At 42.3% G+C, this 18,729-nt stretch overlaps 1 protein-coding gene across 2 annotated transcripts in view; it reads left to right on the top strand.

Moving 5' to 3' along the window:
- The window catches only part of CLTC (clathrin heavy chain), a 31,486-nt gene that overhangs the window by 1,283 nt on the left and 11,474 nt on the right, over positions 1-18,729 (top strand). For both annotated transcript variants that reach the window (XM_065646828.1, XM_065646829.1), the window contains exons 2-16: positions 6,830-7,037; positions 9,159-9,427; positions 9,748-9,909; positions 10,692-10,805; positions 11,177-11,350; positions 11,763-11,960; positions 12,617-12,817; positions 13,420-13,572; positions 13,880-14,002; positions 14,249-14,386; positions 14,513-14,677; positions 14,797-14,977; positions 15,856-16,019; positions 17,705-17,830; positions 18,401-18,543. In XM_065646828.1, the coding sequence (XP_065502900.1) occupies positions 6,830-7,037; positions 9,159-9,427; positions 9,748-9,909; positions 10,692-10,805; positions 11,177-11,350; positions 11,763-11,960; positions 12,617-12,817; positions 13,420-13,572; positions 13,880-14,002; positions 14,249-14,386; positions 14,513-14,677; positions 14,797-14,977; positions 15,856-16,019; positions 17,705-17,830; positions 18,401-18,543 (2,519 nt within the window). The remainder of the gene's footprint in view (positions 1-6,829; positions 7,038-9,158; positions 9,428-9,747; positions 9,910-10,691; positions 10,806-11,176; positions 11,351-11,762; positions 11,961-12,616; positions 12,818-13,419; positions 13,573-13,879; positions 14,003-14,248; positions 14,387-14,512; positions 14,678-14,796; positions 14,978-15,855; positions 16,020-17,704; positions 17,831-18,400; positions 18,544-18,729) is intronic.

The raw sequence follows: 18,729 nt of genomic DNA, 5'->3' as shown, positions 1-18,729 counted from the left end.
CGAGCCACGCTTCTCCTCTGGAGTTGCTGTAGCTGCAATTGTATTAAGTTTGGCTTTACTGCTCAGGAGTGTTTTTTGAGGAGAGCTTGTATAATAAGAGTTATATCGACATACCTAGGCAGGGCCTTCTGGCCTCTATCAGCCCACCCGCAGCCCTGCTTCCCCGGGATGTCAGGGTCGGGATGTGGTTTGTGCTCATTGGGACAGGTGGGCACTAACATAGTGATGGGTTTGCACGATTTGTAGTGATTCTTTTCTAACCCAAATGGAAAGAGTTTAATCTCTAGACACCTTGTTAAAAGAACAACTGCAAAATACTTATTTTGCTCTGTAAATTACTGCTGTCCATAATGTTACTTTTAGATTTTGAAAAAATACTGCCCTGATTGTTTTTTAGCTAGCTTGTTAACTGTTGAGCATTGGATAATTTTACTTCAAGATCAGTTTAAAACCAGGCCAGAACTCATAGTTTAGGTGTTGCACTAAACTCTGGTCTAGTGAGTGGCACTGACCGGAGAATCTCCAGAGTTGACCGGAGCTTCAGCTCTGAGCAAGAGTTCTCACTGGTAATGGTGTAGGCTGGAGCTGGGTGTTGAGAAGGGTCTGTGTTCAGGTGAAACTCATCCCTCTGGGTAGCCCAGCACTTAAGAAAGTATTGTGGAAATGCATCTATGATACATTATTTAAGATACAAACGCTGCATGTGACCTACTACAGGTCTCTAATGACACGAGGACTGTTACGTAAGGAAACTCATATGCTTCACTCCAGAAGTGTTGACAGGTTTCAGGCCAGCGCTACAGTGGAACATGACTGTTCTGACTGAAGTCTCATTTATCTATTTGTGTGCTTTTCTTTTTTTTTCTTGTGGTGGCTTTTTTTTTCGCCTATTCCTGCTTAATGTAGAGCCCTGGCTTACCTAGTATGTTTTACAACTGCATATATGAGCTGGTCTTCTGTAAGACTGGGTGTCCAGCCTTCTGAGCCTACGTGCACGTGGCTCTTGCCCTTAACTCTTCAGTTTGCTGTACCTACTGAACTTCCTCATTTCATTTCATTGAAAAAATTCAGAGGAACTTGCAATCTTAGAGGTGCTGTTTTCATGCTGAAACTTCTGACTTGCTGTTGGAGTAAATCTTGAGAGAAGAAACATTGATATTGGTACATTTTTGCTGTCCAGAACTGTTTTAGCATATTCCAGGCTGTTCACAGGATGTCCTCAGGGACTCAAGAATACAATTTCTTGAACTGTGCCTGACCTACATTGTCTGGGAAACTTGTCATACAGGTGTTGCGCAACACTTGCAAGTTTGCAGTTGCTGCTTGGCCAAAGACAAAGTGCTCAACGGCAGCCGTGTTCATCAAAAGGCAGGTGGTGGATATGAATGGGAAAGTTCTTGCAAGGCTACTATTGAAAGTTGCTTTTAATTAGAAGACTGGCAGTCAGCACTACATATAGTATGACGCTAATTCCCTATGAGTCCACTGCTGCAGGTCAGAAAATGGTCAAGTAACTGGACAAAGGTTGTCCTGCTCTCCAGCTCCAGCCCCGCTGTGCTCCGTGTTGCGCTGCCCAAGGCACACGGGCATGATCTTTGTGTCAGCGTTGTGGCTGGTGACACAGGAGTGCAGAGTTACAGGCTCCAGCAGCCCTGTGCTGTGTCTGAATGTCTTGTCTCTTGGGTACGTAGTACAGCGGGCTTTGTACCCACAATTTGGCGTGAAGATCTAGTCTGGGCCTGTAAGGTGTGGGAAGCAGTTAGCTGACTAGGGCTAAGCAAGCTTTCTGGGTGTTTACTGAGTGAAGTCTTCAAAAAACACGCAGTCAGGCTTCAGGTCTTGTTTGTGTCCCATTGCATAGCTCTGAAATCTCAGTCGTTGTAAATATGTCGGCTGTTATCTGTGCGTTGTCTGTTGTAGATGTCTGCCTTGCCACAAACGAACATCAGCATCACACTGTGGAGAAACTTTTTCCTTGGGAGTTTTCAAGGAGAAACTTGATTCCTGTGCTATAAGAATTACCAGACTTGTGTTACAAAACTTTTTAGTGCTGCTTTCTTCTTTTTCAAGTAGCCATGAGGAAACCGTCCACTGCGCAAGTAGTGGGAGATCAGAGTTCAGTATGTTGAATAATTGCAAATCTGGCTGCTTGTATCCAGGCTTTAAGGATTCCATAAGGTGATGCCTTGGTGTACTTGAGGGTGAAAGTAAAACACAAGTGCTTGCTGTGGCAGGTGCGTGGAGCTTTTCTAAGGTGACGTGTTTCTGATGAATGAGAAGCAACCAGACAAATTAGCAGGTAGCGAACTGTGCCATTTAATTTAGCCACACTACCCGAAATATATAAAAGTAGAACTTGGATCAGGCACACCTCTGTACTGGTGTGACTTAAGGCATTAATAAATATTCTTCTGAACCTAAATATATTTTTTAAAAAGGAAATGATTCTGTAGACTTGTCTAGACAGTACAGAAAACTGTCAGCTCTTGCTGTGCAGTTGATGCTGAGACAGAACCGCTCTCTAAGCTAGGAAAAGGGTTCTGGTATCTATTGGTCATTGATGGAGCAAACCTGAGTGGCAGCTCTGCTGTTCTGGTGTGGTGGTGCTTAGGTGGCCTCTACGCCACAGAGCTAACGGAATAAAACTGGACAGCCAAGGCATCATATAATAAAACTTATAAATTTGCTACTTCACAAACAATGACAAAAACCAGAATGTTTCCATGTATTGTGCTGCCAGTGAGACAGTTTAATATAACCTAAAACACTAAATCTCTGCTATAACAGCATTAGTTTGACGCAGTTAAGTCCTTTGTTGGTATTTTAAGGCAGGAACTACAGGACTGCTGTGCCTACCGCTGTTTTGGTGGCCTGCTTGTCCCCTGCTGCTTAGTGGGTCTGAATTCCTAAAACTAGAGAGCTTGAAGTATTTGTACAGAGGGAAAAGCTGTAACAAAGGATGCTGTGAAGAACTGAAGTGAATCGAAGAGTGTGTGTATGTGTCAACTAATTGGATAGGAACAATTAGTGAAGCGGTTGATAAGCTATTTCTCTTGTGTCCCTCACAGCAGGTACTAAAGTCTTGGTGGCCCTGCTCATTAGCACTTGGTGCTGGGGCTGTGGTGATTTAACCGAAGGTAAGTAGGGGCAGCCAGTGGTTCTGAGCTCAAGTTTTGGCAGGTATGGTCTAGACTGATCTGTAACTGAAATACTCACCCAGTGTAGCTGTGGCTGCTGCGACCGGATGGCTACCTCAGCCTATGGAGGATGAGGTGGAAAATAGGAAGGATATAGGAACAGAGCTCTTGAACATCGTAGAGGTCTCTCATCTGTTGAAAACATAACTTCCTAGCCTGTCACAAGCTGTAACTCTTACCTTGCGCTGGTAAACATGAAGTACTTGGGAGCTGTTGACTGGCCGTGGGACTCTGGTGTTACCAAACTGAGCCAGTAGCTCTGACAGATTGGCACAGATATACATTTTTTGTGTGGCGTAAGTTTGCTTTGCTAAGTTTCACATACGGAATTAAAGAGTGGCTGAAATGTAGCCTGGTGCCTGCCTTGTTTGGTCAAAGCCCAGTAAAGCAAGGCCTTACAATGGAGCTGATGTGACTCGCTGCACCTCAAGGAGCTCTGCGCTTCTCCAAAGACTGGGAATATTTCTGTTCCCTGGCATTTCCCAGCTACGTGATTTCTAGCTGTGTGTAGATAAGGAGTCTCTGGACAGAGACTGAGCAGCTGCTTATGGCTCCAAGAACAGTGGTTATATCCTGTCGAGGTGAAATGCACGCTCAGCAGTTCCACGCCCTTCCTCGTAGGCAAGGAGAAATTATTTGACGGCTAAGCAAAATGTCACACGAAAGCGAATGTTCCAGGAAGGGGTCAACAAAGAGACTCTTGTCAGCAGTTTTACCGTTCAGTTTGATGTCAAACATGCGTGTAATACAACAACTTTTCTGGGTAAGTTACCAAGGATGTACTTGAATTATCTTCCAGTAAAAAATAATTTTACTAATCAGACTTTTACTTACCATGTTATAATGCTTCACCTCTCAGATAAATGTTGACATAGAATTTGATGGTTCAGTACAGCCTGCAATTGACTGAAGTATCCAACCTTGAATTAAATGAATCCTTCAAGGCAACATCTCTGAACAGAGTTGCTGCTGTCTCTGGCAGCTGCTTTCATGGTTCCACTCTAATGGAGCAGCTACTTCACAGAGCACTTTCTTTTCAACTCGCTTTCAGGAGACTGGTATAACCGAGCTTTCCAACAAGTGCTGGTGTAAAATAACTTAACTGTAAATGGATTGCCCAAGCACAGCTAGCAAGTTCTGCTTTTGTATCTGCTTGAAAGCCAAGGAAGTGGTTTTCATAGTATAATGCAGGAGTATCTTATTCCTTTTTTTGCCAGCCCTTTAAACTTGTTCCTGAATTGGTGAAAGGTAGTGGACCTTAAATGTGCAATACTAAATGTTTGAGTTTTTTTTCCTCTATGGTAAGAGAAGGGGTAGAAAAATCTGCCGTAAGCCTCTGTACTCCTTTAGTTGTAGTGTAAATTCAGGAGTGTGCGCATAGAATAGTATTGACATTTTCATAATAAAAGCCTCCAAAGAAATAGCTGCTGTCATGTCCTCTAATAGCAATCTTAGTCTCTGTTTACTTTGCTCAGCTTTACAGACACTCCTGCCTCGCTCATCTGAACTTTAGCCTCTTGGGGGAAGGAAATAACCTATAGTACAGGGAAGGATCTCTACCCTCAGGAGTTGTGTGTATCAGGTCTGAGTGCAGCCAACAGAAGTTACCATTGGCCTTAGCAGCTGAGCAAAGCAAGTGCTGTTCTTGGCTGGTGAAACTTGTGTGACCAAAGCCAAAGACTTTTTCTGACTTCACAGTCAGAATCAATGTCCAGTCTCAGTGCTTGAAGCAGACTTGGGTCTGTTGAGATTAAAGGATGAAATGTTGGCAAAAAGAGCTTGTCTACTTAAAGACCTCACTGATGGTCATGCCTCCATCGGAAAGCTTCTCCAAGCTTCAGAGCTCCAGTGCTAATCTAAATCTTTTCAAAGAAATATCTAACCTTTGGAAGTGGACTTAAGTTTAAAAAGGACTACATCTTCCACTGACAGCGAGGGTCAGATACCTCAGACATGACACCTAGCAGATGGCAGTTAGATCATGATTAAGATGATTAAGTCTTGCCATATCTAAGCAACTTTGATGCTGTGGTTATGTCTAGACCTCCCTAAGAGGTCTGCCATCTGCTAGGACTTGCTGCTTCGATTTGTTCTGTTGACAATGTTGGAGTATAGTGCTGTGATTTACTGCCAGGCAGAGTACTTGGCAATCTGGAACTACCCTCCTTTACCAGATTAACGAGGAAATTGGTTGCTTGATAAATGACTTTGCACTTGTTAAGCTTGCAGCCCTAGCAAAAAGAAATGCCTCATCCTAGTAAGTCCCTCCAGCTCTACCAGGTGAAACTCCTACATCTTCAAACGTCCTCTGCGTGCAGGGGTGTGCTGGGGTTGCGTACAGCCCAGCCCATGTGGAAATACCAGGCTCAGGCCTGGAGTGCACTACCCAAAGAGAGGTGTGAAAGGGAGGATATAGATCATCCATTGAAGTGTCTTTTGGGAGGCTGGTTCTGCTATCTTGGTGTGCCACAGCTTAGATGTTACTTGTTCCTCACATGTGCTGAGAGCCGGAGCAAAGGGAAGTGTAGTAAAACACCCTCTTTATCAGAAACCGTGTGGAGGCAGGAATGGAGCAGCTGAGGCGTGGTTGTCTCGGAGCTCACACAGAGCACGGCTGATAAGAGCTCTGTGTTTTGCTTCAAACTAGTACAATAGCACTCAAATGGCTTTGAAGGTCTAGCCCTTCTTGGAGGACCTTGGGCTTGAAGTTTAAACAGTGTCCCAGAAAGAAAAATGGCTGGAGTATTAGAAGTGATAACTCCTCAAATGGTAGAAAACTGATCTTGAGTTTTTAAGGGGTATCCACCCACAAGCTGGGTATCTGTATGTGAGGTGAACTAACCATTCTGCATTTCCACTGTTAAAGACGGAATAAACTTTATTTCACTGCTGACAACCTAATATACTAGCCTGTTGCAAACACAGTTAAGTGATATTGTAACTAAGCTGTGTTTAGTTGCAAGCCATGTTTAAAGCTAAGCGTGCAAAGGTTTGCAGAAGCAGACTGGCTCAGCAGAAAAGGAGGTGGTTTATTGGGATCTTCTGTCTGTAGATGGGCCATTTCTGATTTCAATAGTGTCCATCCCATATTTGTTAGCTCTGCCTCCTGGGTGCTGTGCAGCCTTCCTGTTGGACAGGACTAGGCTAATTGCTAGACAGGTAGCTTTTTTTAACTCTGCAGGGATAAAGATAAAGCTCAGATGCTTCACGTGTGATGTTAAGCTTGAAACAGTGATAGCTGCCAAGCTCGATAGAATGAGTGAGGGCTCTGGAAGCAAAGCTGGTGAGAGTGAGCACTGGAGCGGCAGCTCCAGCACAGCTGCTGCAGCAGGCAAGTTCAATGTGCCTTAAACCATATGAGGGGTTCAAAAGCTGAGTTCTCAAAGCCGTAGGTTGTAAATGGACCTTGAAGATGAGATACCAAGCACTTGAATGCTGCAGGGCTTCTTCAGAAAGCCTGCTGGGCTGAAATGAAGTTGGGCAAGAACTTGTGTGACATGATGTTATTGGGTAGTATGGTTATATTGTTATAAAGACATGTAGAAGCCTAGTTATCTCTTGTGACTTTCACAGAAAGCCATTTGTGGCTATACTAAGATAGTAAAAATGCTAAACCCTTTTTTCTCTTCCAGCTCCAAAATCTGGGAATCAACCCAGCGAACATCGGGTTCAGCACTCTGACAATGGAGTCTGACAAATTCATCTGCATAAGAGAGAAAGTAGGAGAACAGGCTCAAGTGGTGATCATTGACATGAATGATCCCAGCAACCCTATTCGACGACCGATTTCAGCAGACAGTGCTATCATGAACCCTGCCAGTAAAGTCATCGCATTAAAAGGTATGGAAGTCTTGATAAAGAAATGTTTGAAGTGGATGGAGAGCTTTCTGTAAGACTAGTTTGACTGATTTAAGTCTCTCAGGCAATTTATGTGGGATGGTCCCTCGCCAAATTTCCACAGCTTAATGGGAGCTTAAGTTTAATGTGTGTTTCAGTTCTTCTGAAGGTAGCTGGGCTGTAAGTTTCAGTTAAAACTTCCCGCTATTTGCTGATTATAAGGATGAGTTTTTTGCTTCAGTCAGAATGCTTACAGCTGCTGAGCTGGGAGAACTGGAGGGAAAGCTCAGGCTAGAGATTCTAGAAGTATCTTGAAGTCTGGAATCATCTCAGAGGGAAGTGAGACCTGATCTCCTAAGTGTATAAGGTCTATTAACTAAGCCTCTCTTTACAGAGAGGAAAACTAAGACTGGGGAGGAGGGTAAATATTGCTGAAGGCCTTAGTCTGGCCTTGCTGGAAGAGGCTGGTGCGCCAGTTTGTGCATATTTATTGTATCAGTCAGTGATAAGAAAAGTAAAACTATGCAAGGAAGACCTGTGTAGTGGATAAAGCACAAGGTCAGCTAACTTGGTATCTATGGCGATACAGAGAGCAAGCATTCCTCTGGAGTCTCCAGAAATGTCAGTCTCTTTCCCAAGAGGCCCGGTGTCACTGTATAAATGCGTATATTGCTAATGGAAAGATTTATATGTATTCAGTGTCATTTAAGTTTGACTTTAATACTGTGCTACTATTTTGTCACAACTTTAATGCTTTCTTGTGTGTGCAGATGGTGAGTTATTTCAATTGACTGTACTAGTTCCTGTCCTGTCTTATGAAAAGAGAAAGCAGAACCAAATGGCTTAGATGTATGGTGCACATGACTGAACAGTGGTGTTAAGCAGCTGAAAGCCTAAAATTCTGAGGTTTTCTTGTGCCCTCCCAAACAAGGCAATCCTTAAGATTCAGAAAATCAATCCGGTCAAGAACTTGAAGTGTACTTAAACTATCACGATCTGCATATTATGCTTTTTATAAACAGGACTGACCCCTTTAGGTCTAGATTTTGCCCCTTAATATGCCTTGCATAGCGTGTAGGACACCTGTTACCTGAATGTCATCTCCCTTGACTCTAAAGCTCCAACTGCACTAGAGATGGAAACAAACTGCTGGTCTGTAGTCTGAGTAACACTGCCTTAGACAGTCTGCTGTGGGAGTGGGAGAAACTCCTGACCCTGCATCTTATGTCAATAGCTGAACTAATGGTGGCTTCTGACTAAACCAATACTTGGTGAGTGAAGGCACTTGCCCACACGGCATCGTGACTTCAGCAAGCTGAGTTACAGTTAGGAACTGTAACAGATATTCTGACTTGCACCTAGTTTCACGTGATCTTTAATATTCCTCTTGGGCTATGCTAGCATGTGTTTCAATAGCTGTCTCCTAAAACTAGTAGAAGTTGGTCGGAACCTTCCTTCTCAACAGGAAGAAATAATTTCTTGTATGCCACGGCGTTGTTAAAACTCTGGTACAAATGAGTGCAGGTGGCTGTTCAGGATGTATGTATCGGCCATTCTGTGTAATTCGGAGAGTTTTTCCTCTTATCTTCTAGAGCTTGTGTTGGTCACTAGGTTCCTTTCCTTGTGCAGTTTCTGTTAGTCTGCTTTGCAGCCAGTAGCTCTGTGTATCTCATTAGTGCAGCCGAAGGGTTTTGGTTACTGAGTCTGAATTATGAAAGCCCTCTGCCAACTTAACCGTTCCATGTTGTGCTTTTTTTTAATACTTAAAACAGATGTGGAAATAGTTTTTAATGACACTAGCATAGCTCTCCCCACAACTTTCAAGAGACTCAGTACTGTTGTAACCTCGTTTTGATGTGCATGAAGTATTGTACAACTTTTTCATGTGGCTGAAGCTCTTGGCTCCTACCAAGTTGTTTTCCACATCTGTTTGATGGCTCAGTAGTGGCAAATTGGTAAAATTAGCCCTAGGAGTGTGGTCTGGTTAAAAGTAATAGCTGATCACTGAAGATGCTAACAGTATGTAACAGCATTTGCTTAAAGGAAATCAGGAGGGTTTAATGTCATAGGGCTTGAAGTAACAAGTGAAAACTGCAACCTGGCTAACAATCTTGTGTTTTCTAGCTGGAAAAACGCTTCAAATATTTAACATTGAAATGAAAAGCAAAATGAAGGCTCACACAATGACAGATGATGTCACCTTCTGGAAGTGGATCTCTCTGAACACCGTTGCCCTTGTAACGGATAATGCCGTCTACCACTGGAGCATGGAGGGGGAGTCCCAGCCTGTGAAAATGTTTGATCGCCATTCTAGTCTGGCTGGCTGCCAGATCATCAACTACCGCACAGATGCCAAGCAGAAGTGGCTGCTGCTGACTGGCATATCTGCACAGGTACTCGGGAGCCTGTCATGAAAATCCCAGAGCTTGACTCCTTTCCTTCTATAGGAGCAGGACTGATATATTTTTCTTTCCTAAAAACATTGTTGAGAATCTAATGTAAATGCTTGTCTTGATCTTCAAATAAGAAACTTAAGTGTAACTGCAAATCTACAGTAATGGTGTAAACACTAGTACAAGTGTTAAATGATGCCTTTGCAAGAGAAAGCATGGCATGGTACTTCAGCCTGATATGACAATGTATTTACCAACACTAACGTAAATGAAGTTACTGGCCGAGTAGCTGTTTCTGACTCTTGTTCTGTCTTGTCTAGCAAAATCGTGTTGTGGGAGCAATGCAGCTATATTCTGTCGATAGAAAAGTGTCACAGCCAATCGAGGGACATGCAGCGAGCTTCGCACAGTTCAAGATGGAGGGAAATGCTGAAGAATCCACTCTCTTCTGTTTTGCAGTAAGAGGGCAAGCTGGGGGTAAGGTAAGACTTGGTTCTAAACATGCTGTAACTTTTAGTAACTCACCTTGGTTATCTGCTTCCAGGAAATCAAGGGGTTTAATGCACCGAGTTGACTTTAGGAAAAAAGTGAAGGACAGTGTGTCAGTCTGGATGCTATATATCTAATGTGTGTGAAAGCTCATGCATACAGAGCTTCACAGCAGGGACTACCTGATGCAGCAGGAGTCTGTTTTGAGTCATGAAGTGAGGTGGCATGTCATGACGAGCCTAATTAGCTGCTTGAAACACGTGACACAGCTTCCCAGGCTAAGCTTAAGGGAAAACCTATTGTAATCTTTCTTGGATGCTGATCCTCGGTATCAGGCTTAATTTATTTCCAAGTTATTGAATGGAAAAAAAATATAAACACTAGTGTTACGAGGCTGACTAGTGGTCTCATATTAACACTGGAATTAATGTGAGTTATTTTGTGGCAGCTAGAAGTAAAACCAAAGCTGGATTCAGAGAAACATCTTCAGAACTGTCTCTGTAGAATGTTAACCAACTTGAAAGAGTGCATATAAAGTGACCTAGGAGAATCCTTAAACTTCTAAGTAGCTGGGATAACTAAAGATCATGCTTAACCATTTCCTTCATCTACGGTACGTGAACACGCTATGCCACACCTTTAGCCAGTGAAAACATTTAGGAAGACTGACTTAGTTTATCTTTGCAGCAAAAGAATTGCTGTATCTTCATTGTTGAATCTATTGTTACATAAATTAAACACAGGTACTAGCAGACTAATCTCATCTGTTGCACAGCTGCATATCATTGAAGTTGGCACACCACCGACTGGAAATCAGCCATTCCCAAAGAAAGCAGTGGATGTCTTCTTTCCTCCTGAAGCACAAAACGACTTTCCTGTTGCCATGCAGGTATGACAGCTGCAAACCAGAACACGAGAACAAGTCTGTAGCTTCTCTTGGTGGATGTGACTGTAAAGGGGCACTGGATGCCAATATATTGACCTGGGCTTGGCACTAAACTGGTGTAACTTCTGTTCCTGCTTCAGTAGTGTTAAAGTAGAGACTGAAGCAGCTTGGTTTTATTTGTGGAAGAAATATCTGTATATATTTAACTTGGAAGCTCTTAAAACATAATTCTGTTTTGATAGTACTCAAGTCTTAAGTAAAAATAGACGAGCACTTCTAGTTGTCCTAAAGTGGCATGGCTATCTGCTGACTCTTAAAAGCAGTTACTCATTTTATCCAGTACCAAATTTAATCAATCTATTCCTGTTTTGCAGATCAGTGACAAGCATGATGTGGTGTTTCTCATAACGAAATATGGCTATATCCACTTGTATGACCTGGAAACTGGCACCTGTATCTACATGAACAGAATCAGTGGAGAGACCATATTTGTTACTGCACAGCATGAAGCAACAGCTGGAATTATTGGAGTAAACAGAAAGGGACAAGTAAGGAAGCCTGGCCTGGAAACCACTTTTTTTAGCTAATCCCACTGACCCTTAGTGATACACTACAGTGTTCATATTCATGTCTAAAGGTTTCCAGATATTCACAAGACAGAATAAAAGAATGAGGAATATGGTAGGATTGGATAGTCGAACAGGAGTACAGCTTGTCTGACTTCTGGTTTCTTCTACAACTCAGATTCTGGTTGCATCATTTTGGTAGTTTTGTCATGGCAGTCAGTGATCTAAACGCTGTCCTGCTATTGAGGACAGAACTAGAATATTCTACTCTTTTGGGGGCAGATTATCAAAAAGCTTTCTGTGTATGCCATAGCTTTCCTTCTAGGGGTTAGCTGACCCTTGGCTTGCTTCTTATATTTGAACTAACTTTAAACTTCCTTGATGATTTATTCAGGTGCTCTCAGTGTGCGTGGAAGAAGAGAATATTATTCCCTATATCACAAATGTGCTGCAGAATCCTGACCTAGCTTTACGAATGGCTGTTCGCAACAACCTGGCAGGTGCCGAGGAACTCTTTGCCAGGAAATTCAATGCACTGTTCGCACAAGGGAACTATTCTGAGGCAGCAAAAGTGGCAGCTAATGCTCCAAAGGTAATGGACCAATATTCAGAATAGTGCTGAGCTCTGCTGGCTTAAACTTCTTGCTCAGGAAAGCTCACTGAATTGCATAAGTGGCAAGACCAGAATTGTTGCTGCTTCTGTCCTCACGTAGTAATAATTAATGTACCCGTGAAGAACCTGTACTCAGTGTGCTGAGAGTACTGGTTGTTTTCTGGATGATCTCAAAGCTTGTGTGAAGTCCACAGAGGGGGAGAGGAATAGATGATGGCTGAGGCTTAATGTCCCTGGTATTTATCTTTATTCCTCCAGTGATTAAAGAAGTCTCTATGAAAAGACAGCCTCTGTGTGAGGCTGCACCTGGAAACAGGACAAAAAGAACAGACCAAGAGAAAAGATAATACTAAATTCAGATGAGAGGAACTTGCTTGTGGGGCAAAGGTGTCTAAATTCTGTACAACAGTCCTCTGAACTTATATCTGCATAGTTAGTGAAACAAGTCTAATAGGCTACTGTTGCATGTCTCAAAGGCAAGGACTGAGCGGAGGTTCAGCTCTGCTGCTGACTTACTCTAGGCTGGCAAAACATAATGTCGCTGTAGCAAGCATTTCTAACTTCAGCTTTCTAGAGAAACTCTTGCCAAGCCACCATAGCAGAACAAAACTAAAATGTGTCTCTATTTCTGTCAGGGAATCCTGCGTACTCCAGACACCATACGGCGGTTCCAGAGTGTTCCAGCTCAGCCAGGACAGACTTCCCCTTTACTCCAGTATTTTGGCATTCTGCTTGACCAGGGGCAGCTGAATAAGTACGAGTCGTTGGAGCTCTGCAGACCGGTGCTTCAGCAGGGACGCAAACAGCTCTTGGAAAAATGGTTGAAAGAAGATAAGGTAAATTTGGGGTAGATACCTTTAGAGCCCTGGGGGAATGACACGTAACTGCTTGGCAGCCTCCACCCACCCCCAGGAAAACTCACTGGGCAACTCAATGTGCTGGTGTGATCAAGCAGCTGAGCAATAGGTGTTCGCTCTGCATGAAACTATAACCCATGTTACTTCAAGAGAATTGATCAAGTACTCCAAGAGCTTCACTCTACTTAACATTACAACAAGGTGACCTTAGTACAGGAAGCTGCTGAGCTGCTGCTGTTCTTGCCCAAACCATTTCAGGCTTCTTTGGATACTGACTTGCATGTACTTTGAGCTATGGTTACATTGCTGTAATTAGCTGAAGAAGAAACATACTGATACAATGTATCACCTAATTCTTTTTAGCTCTACAAATGCATTTCTGAGTCCTGTAGATGTGCATAAGGAGCAGAGCCCACTAGATCACTGCTGAAAGAGTTAATGCTATCGAGCTGGGCCTCAATTTTCTTTTTTTTTTTTTTTAAGAGAAGTCCAAAAGGAAGACAAATGAGGAAGAAGGTAGTAATACATTTCAGCATGGCACTGTCAGGGTGGACTCACTGTATTTATATCTTTAAAAACAGCTGGAGTGCTCAGAGGAGCTGGGAGACCTTGTGAAATCTGTAGATCCTACGCTAGCACTTAGTGTCTATCTGAGAGCCAATGTTCCAAACAAAGTCATCCAGTGTTTTGCTGAAACAGGACAAGTCCAGAAGATTGTTTTGTATGCTAAGAAGGTAAGAGGAAATGGAATTGCCGTATCTGTCTTGTATTTAAGAATAACTGGTATATGTTCCAAAGTAGCTAAAAGTAGTTGCGGGGAAATCTGAGAGCCTGTGTAGTACCTGCTTTGGCCTAAGGTGGTGTTATGAATATTACTGCTAGAATTTGTACATGTATCCTTTCATACCTCCTTATGTAGCCTTTTCCAAATGAGGAAATCCTGACTGGGTTGTGTAAGATGCTGACTGTAGCTTTTACTGAGCTCTGTATTTAACAAGGCATGTGTTCTTGCTGAGTTTTTCCTCTTCATTATCTCTTCAGGTTGGATATACTCCTGACTGGATTTTTTTGCTGAGGAATGTGATGAGAATTAGCCCTGATCAAGGACAGCAGTTTGCCCAAATGCTTGTTCAAGATGAAGAGCCTCTTGCAGACATAACACAAGTAAATAATTTTATTGCTATGAAATGTTAACTTATACTTTTACTATCAGAGAGATTTTGAAATACAAGTTCAGATTTACTTTACTGGGACAATGTTGTTTCTTGCCTAGTTTTAAGAACACTATAAAAAGGCTTAGTGCAGTGCCAGGATAAACAGTTTAGCACTGGAAGCTACACTTGCTGTTAATTTGTTTAAATATGCTTCCAGTTTCTAATCTGAAGTGTGGTGTGTGTGTTTTTTTTCCAGATTGTGGATGTCTTTATGGAGTATAATTTAATTCAGCAATGTACAGCCTTCTTGCTGGATGCACTGAAGAATAATCGTCCCTCGGAAGGTCCCCTGCAAACACGTTTACTCGAGATGAACCTCATGCACGCCCCTCAGGTCCGCTCTCAGGGTTCTATTGGATTGGGCTTGTCTGTAGCTAGGCCAGCCGCTACGTTTTGGTCCATATCAAATGCAAGTGATAGCATCTATGAACTAAATGGAACTTCTCAATGCTCATTCTAGGTTGCAGATGCCATCCTGGGAAACCAAATGTTTACTCACTATGACCGGGCTCACATAGCTCAGCTGTGCGAGAAAGCCGGTTTGCTGCAGAGAGCACTTGAACACTTCACGGACCTGTATGACATCAAGCGTGCTGTAGTTCACACTCATCTTCTCAATCCTGAGGTATGAGAAAAATATCCTGAATCTAGCAAAAGTCAGGCTGTTAATAATGGCTTTCAACATTTGACTTCAGAGTGTGGAGTGTTCTACTTGGGTCTAAAATGGCTTATGTGTCTTTGCAGTGGTTAGTGAATTATTTTGGTTCCTTATCAGTCGAAGATTCTCTGGAGTGTCTGCGTGCCATGTTGTCTGCTAACATTCGTCAGAACCTGCAGATCTGTGTCCAGGTAGCTTCAAAATACCATGAACAACTGTCAACACAGTCACTTATTGAGCTGTTCGAGTCCTTCAAGAGCTTTGAAGGTAAGTTAAGTTCATGCTCTTGCCTCTAGCAAAAGAAGCCAGTGATCATCTCGTCACACACTGTATACGAAGGACTGTCTATCTGCTGAAATCTAGAAAGCCATATTTAGCTAAAAGGTACCTAGGTCAGGCTTCAAGACAGCTCTGAGGCCTAAACCTTAAAGTTCCCATGTTAAGGGGAGCACCAACATTCAGTGTTCTGCTAGCCTTTTTGCTTTGTCCAAAACGCTTATCTTAAATTTGTGTAGCCTTTGGATTCTGGGCTTTTTTTGTGCTTCTCAACAAGACTAGCTGTGTGTAGTCTTGTCAGCACTGTGGTGTGTCAGTGGTCAAAGCTCTGCAGGTATGTGGCTGAACAGTATCTTGTTGAGCTTTAAAGAAAACCTCCTTAAAGACTGAGAACACAACATCATCTTGAACTCTTGAAATTTAGAGAATGGTTAGTGGAATACAATGCTATCATACATGGATTTCTTGCATAGGCAGCCTACATGTGTGTTTAAAAAAAAAAAAAAATTGAATCTTAATGTGACTTTGCAGTCATGTGTTTGAAGCAGCCAAGTATTATATGGCATCACCTTTAAGTGACCGTGAGCTGTGGGTCGTGGCAGACAGCTTTTGCACTGTGTGCTGCTTTTAGTGAAAGGTGGGATTTGGTTTTCTAAACTCTCTCTTGTTCCAGTCGAGGGGGTATGTGGAAGGCACATGTAATTATGGGGAACAACAACAGGCTCGACTTGGCTAGGACAATTTGTAAGCTTCTGCAGTAGCCAGATGCAAATTTTCATGTAATCGTAACTTTGAAGGCTTTCTTGAAAACTGATATTGATCCAACTCAAGTGCTTTAGCAGAATAACATCCTGACTGTTTCTCTCGAGGTCTGTTTTATTTCCTGGGCTCTATCGTAAACTTCAGCCAGGATCCAGATGTGCACTTCAAGTATATTCAAGCTGCATGCAAGACAGGACAAATTAAAGAAGTGGAAAGAATCTGCAGGGAAAGTAACTGTTATGATCCAGAACGTGTTAAAAACTTCCTCAAGGTAATGTTTGGGTAGCACTGGACTGTCTTGGCCTGTTTGGGGTTCTGATAAAACATAGTGTGTGTCACTGGTGAAATGAGGCAGGTCTGTGAAAATGGAGGTGAGCCTTAAAGATCCATCTGTCCTGTTAAACCAGAGGTACCTGGTATGTTGGCAGTGCCTCCTGATAGAGCCTGGAACAATATCTGAAAAATGGAGAACCTGTCAGATAAGTTCCTTGCTGCTCTTAGTAAGGTTAACCTGGGAACTTTTAAACTATATCAATAGCACCAGCTCATCTAGAACTTGTTACAGATGTCTGCTATGAAGTAGAAAACAGGTAACTTGAAGGTTGAGAACAACCATAATGGCAAGTGAGTTCATAACTTAATGCTTATTTACAGTGTAATCAGCTTCAACTGAGTAACTACAGAAACAACAAATGAATAGTGTGATTCTATAAATGCTTTCAGAGATCAGGGTTGATTTATCCCACTCCTCTTGCGTGTACACACCTACTGAAATCTCATCCAGGTGAACTGCAGCTTAGCTCTGCTAGGGTATGCCAGTCACTGTAAATATATGTTGACTGTTACTGTGAGGATTCGGAGCATTGCTGAAACACTTCAGAAGGGTGGAAAAAGATGGTAGGCTACAGAGCCTGATTTTGGAGCACATTGTTGGTGCTGAGCTTATTTACAAATGTAACATTGCTAGAAATATCTGAGAAACAGTGTGGGAGGGGAAAACTTTATCTGGGAATGTTTCCTGCCTTCACGTTTGTCAGTTACGTAGCATAGTCTTAGATTTTGCTGATCGTATCTGAAGATCGCAAAGCTCTACAAATAAGAATTCTATAAATATAACCTGGTGTCACTGAGGTGTAAGGTATGTAAATTGATCAAGCCACCTAAGATAAGTTATCAAGCTGTCCAATTCCTGATGAAAGCTATTGTTTTTTGTGCTGTTCCATGTCTGGAATGTGCAGGACATGTACCAGGTAAATCTCCCAGTACAGGCCTCCCTGTGTAAAGTCCTTAAGTGTAATTTAAATGTAGGATTATATTCTGGGATGTGCATGTTAGAATAAGCGATCTGAAGTATGCATCTAGAATACTGTCTGCCACACAGACTAAGCTTCTGTACTTGTAATCATTATAATCTTATGCTGAAAGTTGGAATGCTTTTAGATAACTGATCTCATTAGCAATTTAAGTAGTACTGCTACTAGCTTGATTCTTACTGTTCTCTAAATCCATAGTTAGAAGGTATCACAAGACCCATGGCAGTTGAAGTCAATTCTGTATATGTTTTACATTATGATCCATAGCTTAATCTAGTCTTGGTTAAATTCTGTTTGAAATCCCAGAGTGCTAATCCTGCACACCAAACACCAGTGGCAACTAAAAATGCTACCTATAGTTTAGGCTTGTTATAGTTGTACTGTGTTGTGAAACTTTATAGACTCTGCCATGCAAAGGAGCAGGATTAAACTTCAGAAAGCTTCTTGCTGTAGGCCCCAAAGTGGTTGTACTGCTACTTGCTACATATTTTTCAACTAATTGTTTGCAATAAGTTGTCATTATTTGGTTGACTATTCAATTTAGGCTTTCCAAGTTCAGGTGCTTTAACATTTTTTTTAGTGACTATCTGCTTAAGTCTGAAGAAAAAAAAACCCAAATTACTGAAGCTCTTCTCTTTTGTAGGAAGCTAAACTCACTGACCAGTTGCCACTCATCATTGTATGTGATCGCTTTGACTTTGTCCATGACTTGGTGCTGTACTTGTATAGAAATAATCTCCAAAAATATATTGAGATTTATGTACAGAAGGTAAGTTAAAACTTGTCACTTGGCTTTAATGAGTCAAACTGATCTTTCTAGTATTCAACTATAGCCATTGTATTGTTAAGCATTCCACAAACAGCCACATGCTTGAGACTGACATTGAAGTACCTGTTAGTAGCCTCTGCTAAGTTAGCACTTATGTGAGTCAGATCTCTTATTTATTCTTCAGTCAAGCTGAGCAGTAACCTCTGCTAATGTGTCTACTGAAGGAGGAAAAGCTTGGTAGAATAACTTTGGAGTTCTTAGGGTAATTTAAACTTCCAGCATTTTAGGGAGAGGAAGTTCTCCTTTCTATGTCCTGCAAGGACAAACTGGCTTGCTCAGGAGCTCTTCCCATGGGGACAGAGCATGAGTGAGTCATTGAACTGCATTGTAAGCACCTGCTGACTGAAGAATTGTTTGTCAAGCTTGTCGAGAACCTCAGGAAGCTGGAAGTCAAGTCAGAAAGATGAGATTAATCTTTGCAAGCAGCCTTCACATGTACCTCTAGGGATAAGTATTGACTTGTCTATACTGCATGACAACACGCTGACTTCTTTAAATGATCCTGTTTAGGTGAATCCAAGCCGTCTGCCTGTTGTTATCGGGGGACTGCTTGATGTGGATTGCTCTGAAGATGTGATAAAGAACCTTATCCTTGTAGTGAGAGGTCAATTTTCAACTGATGAGCTTGTTGCAGAGGTTGAGAAAAGAAACAGGTATTAAACTTGTACAAGGCTCTTAGTATGGCCAGACTGGTAATGGTTCACTGCTCACCCACCAGTGCATGTCCTCGGTACAGAGCTCGAGCTGGTGCTGATGTAACAAGAAGTTGCCGTGGGGTGAGCAAGCAGCAAAAGTCTGCTTTACTACTTGGCTGATGTGGGGGCCTCCAAATAATGAGT

This window comes from Caloenas nicobarica, chromosome 17 (assembly GCF_036013445.1).
Source record: "Caloenas nicobarica isolate bCalNic1 chromosome 17, bCalNic1.hap1, whole genome shotgun sequence".
Classification (NCBI taxonomy): domain Eukaryota; kingdom Metazoa; phylum Chordata; class Aves; order Columbiformes; family Columbidae; genus Caloenas; species Caloenas nicobarica.
The sequence above is the reverse complement of the archived record's forward strand: the minus strand, read 5'-3'. Positions and strand labels throughout refer to the sequence as shown.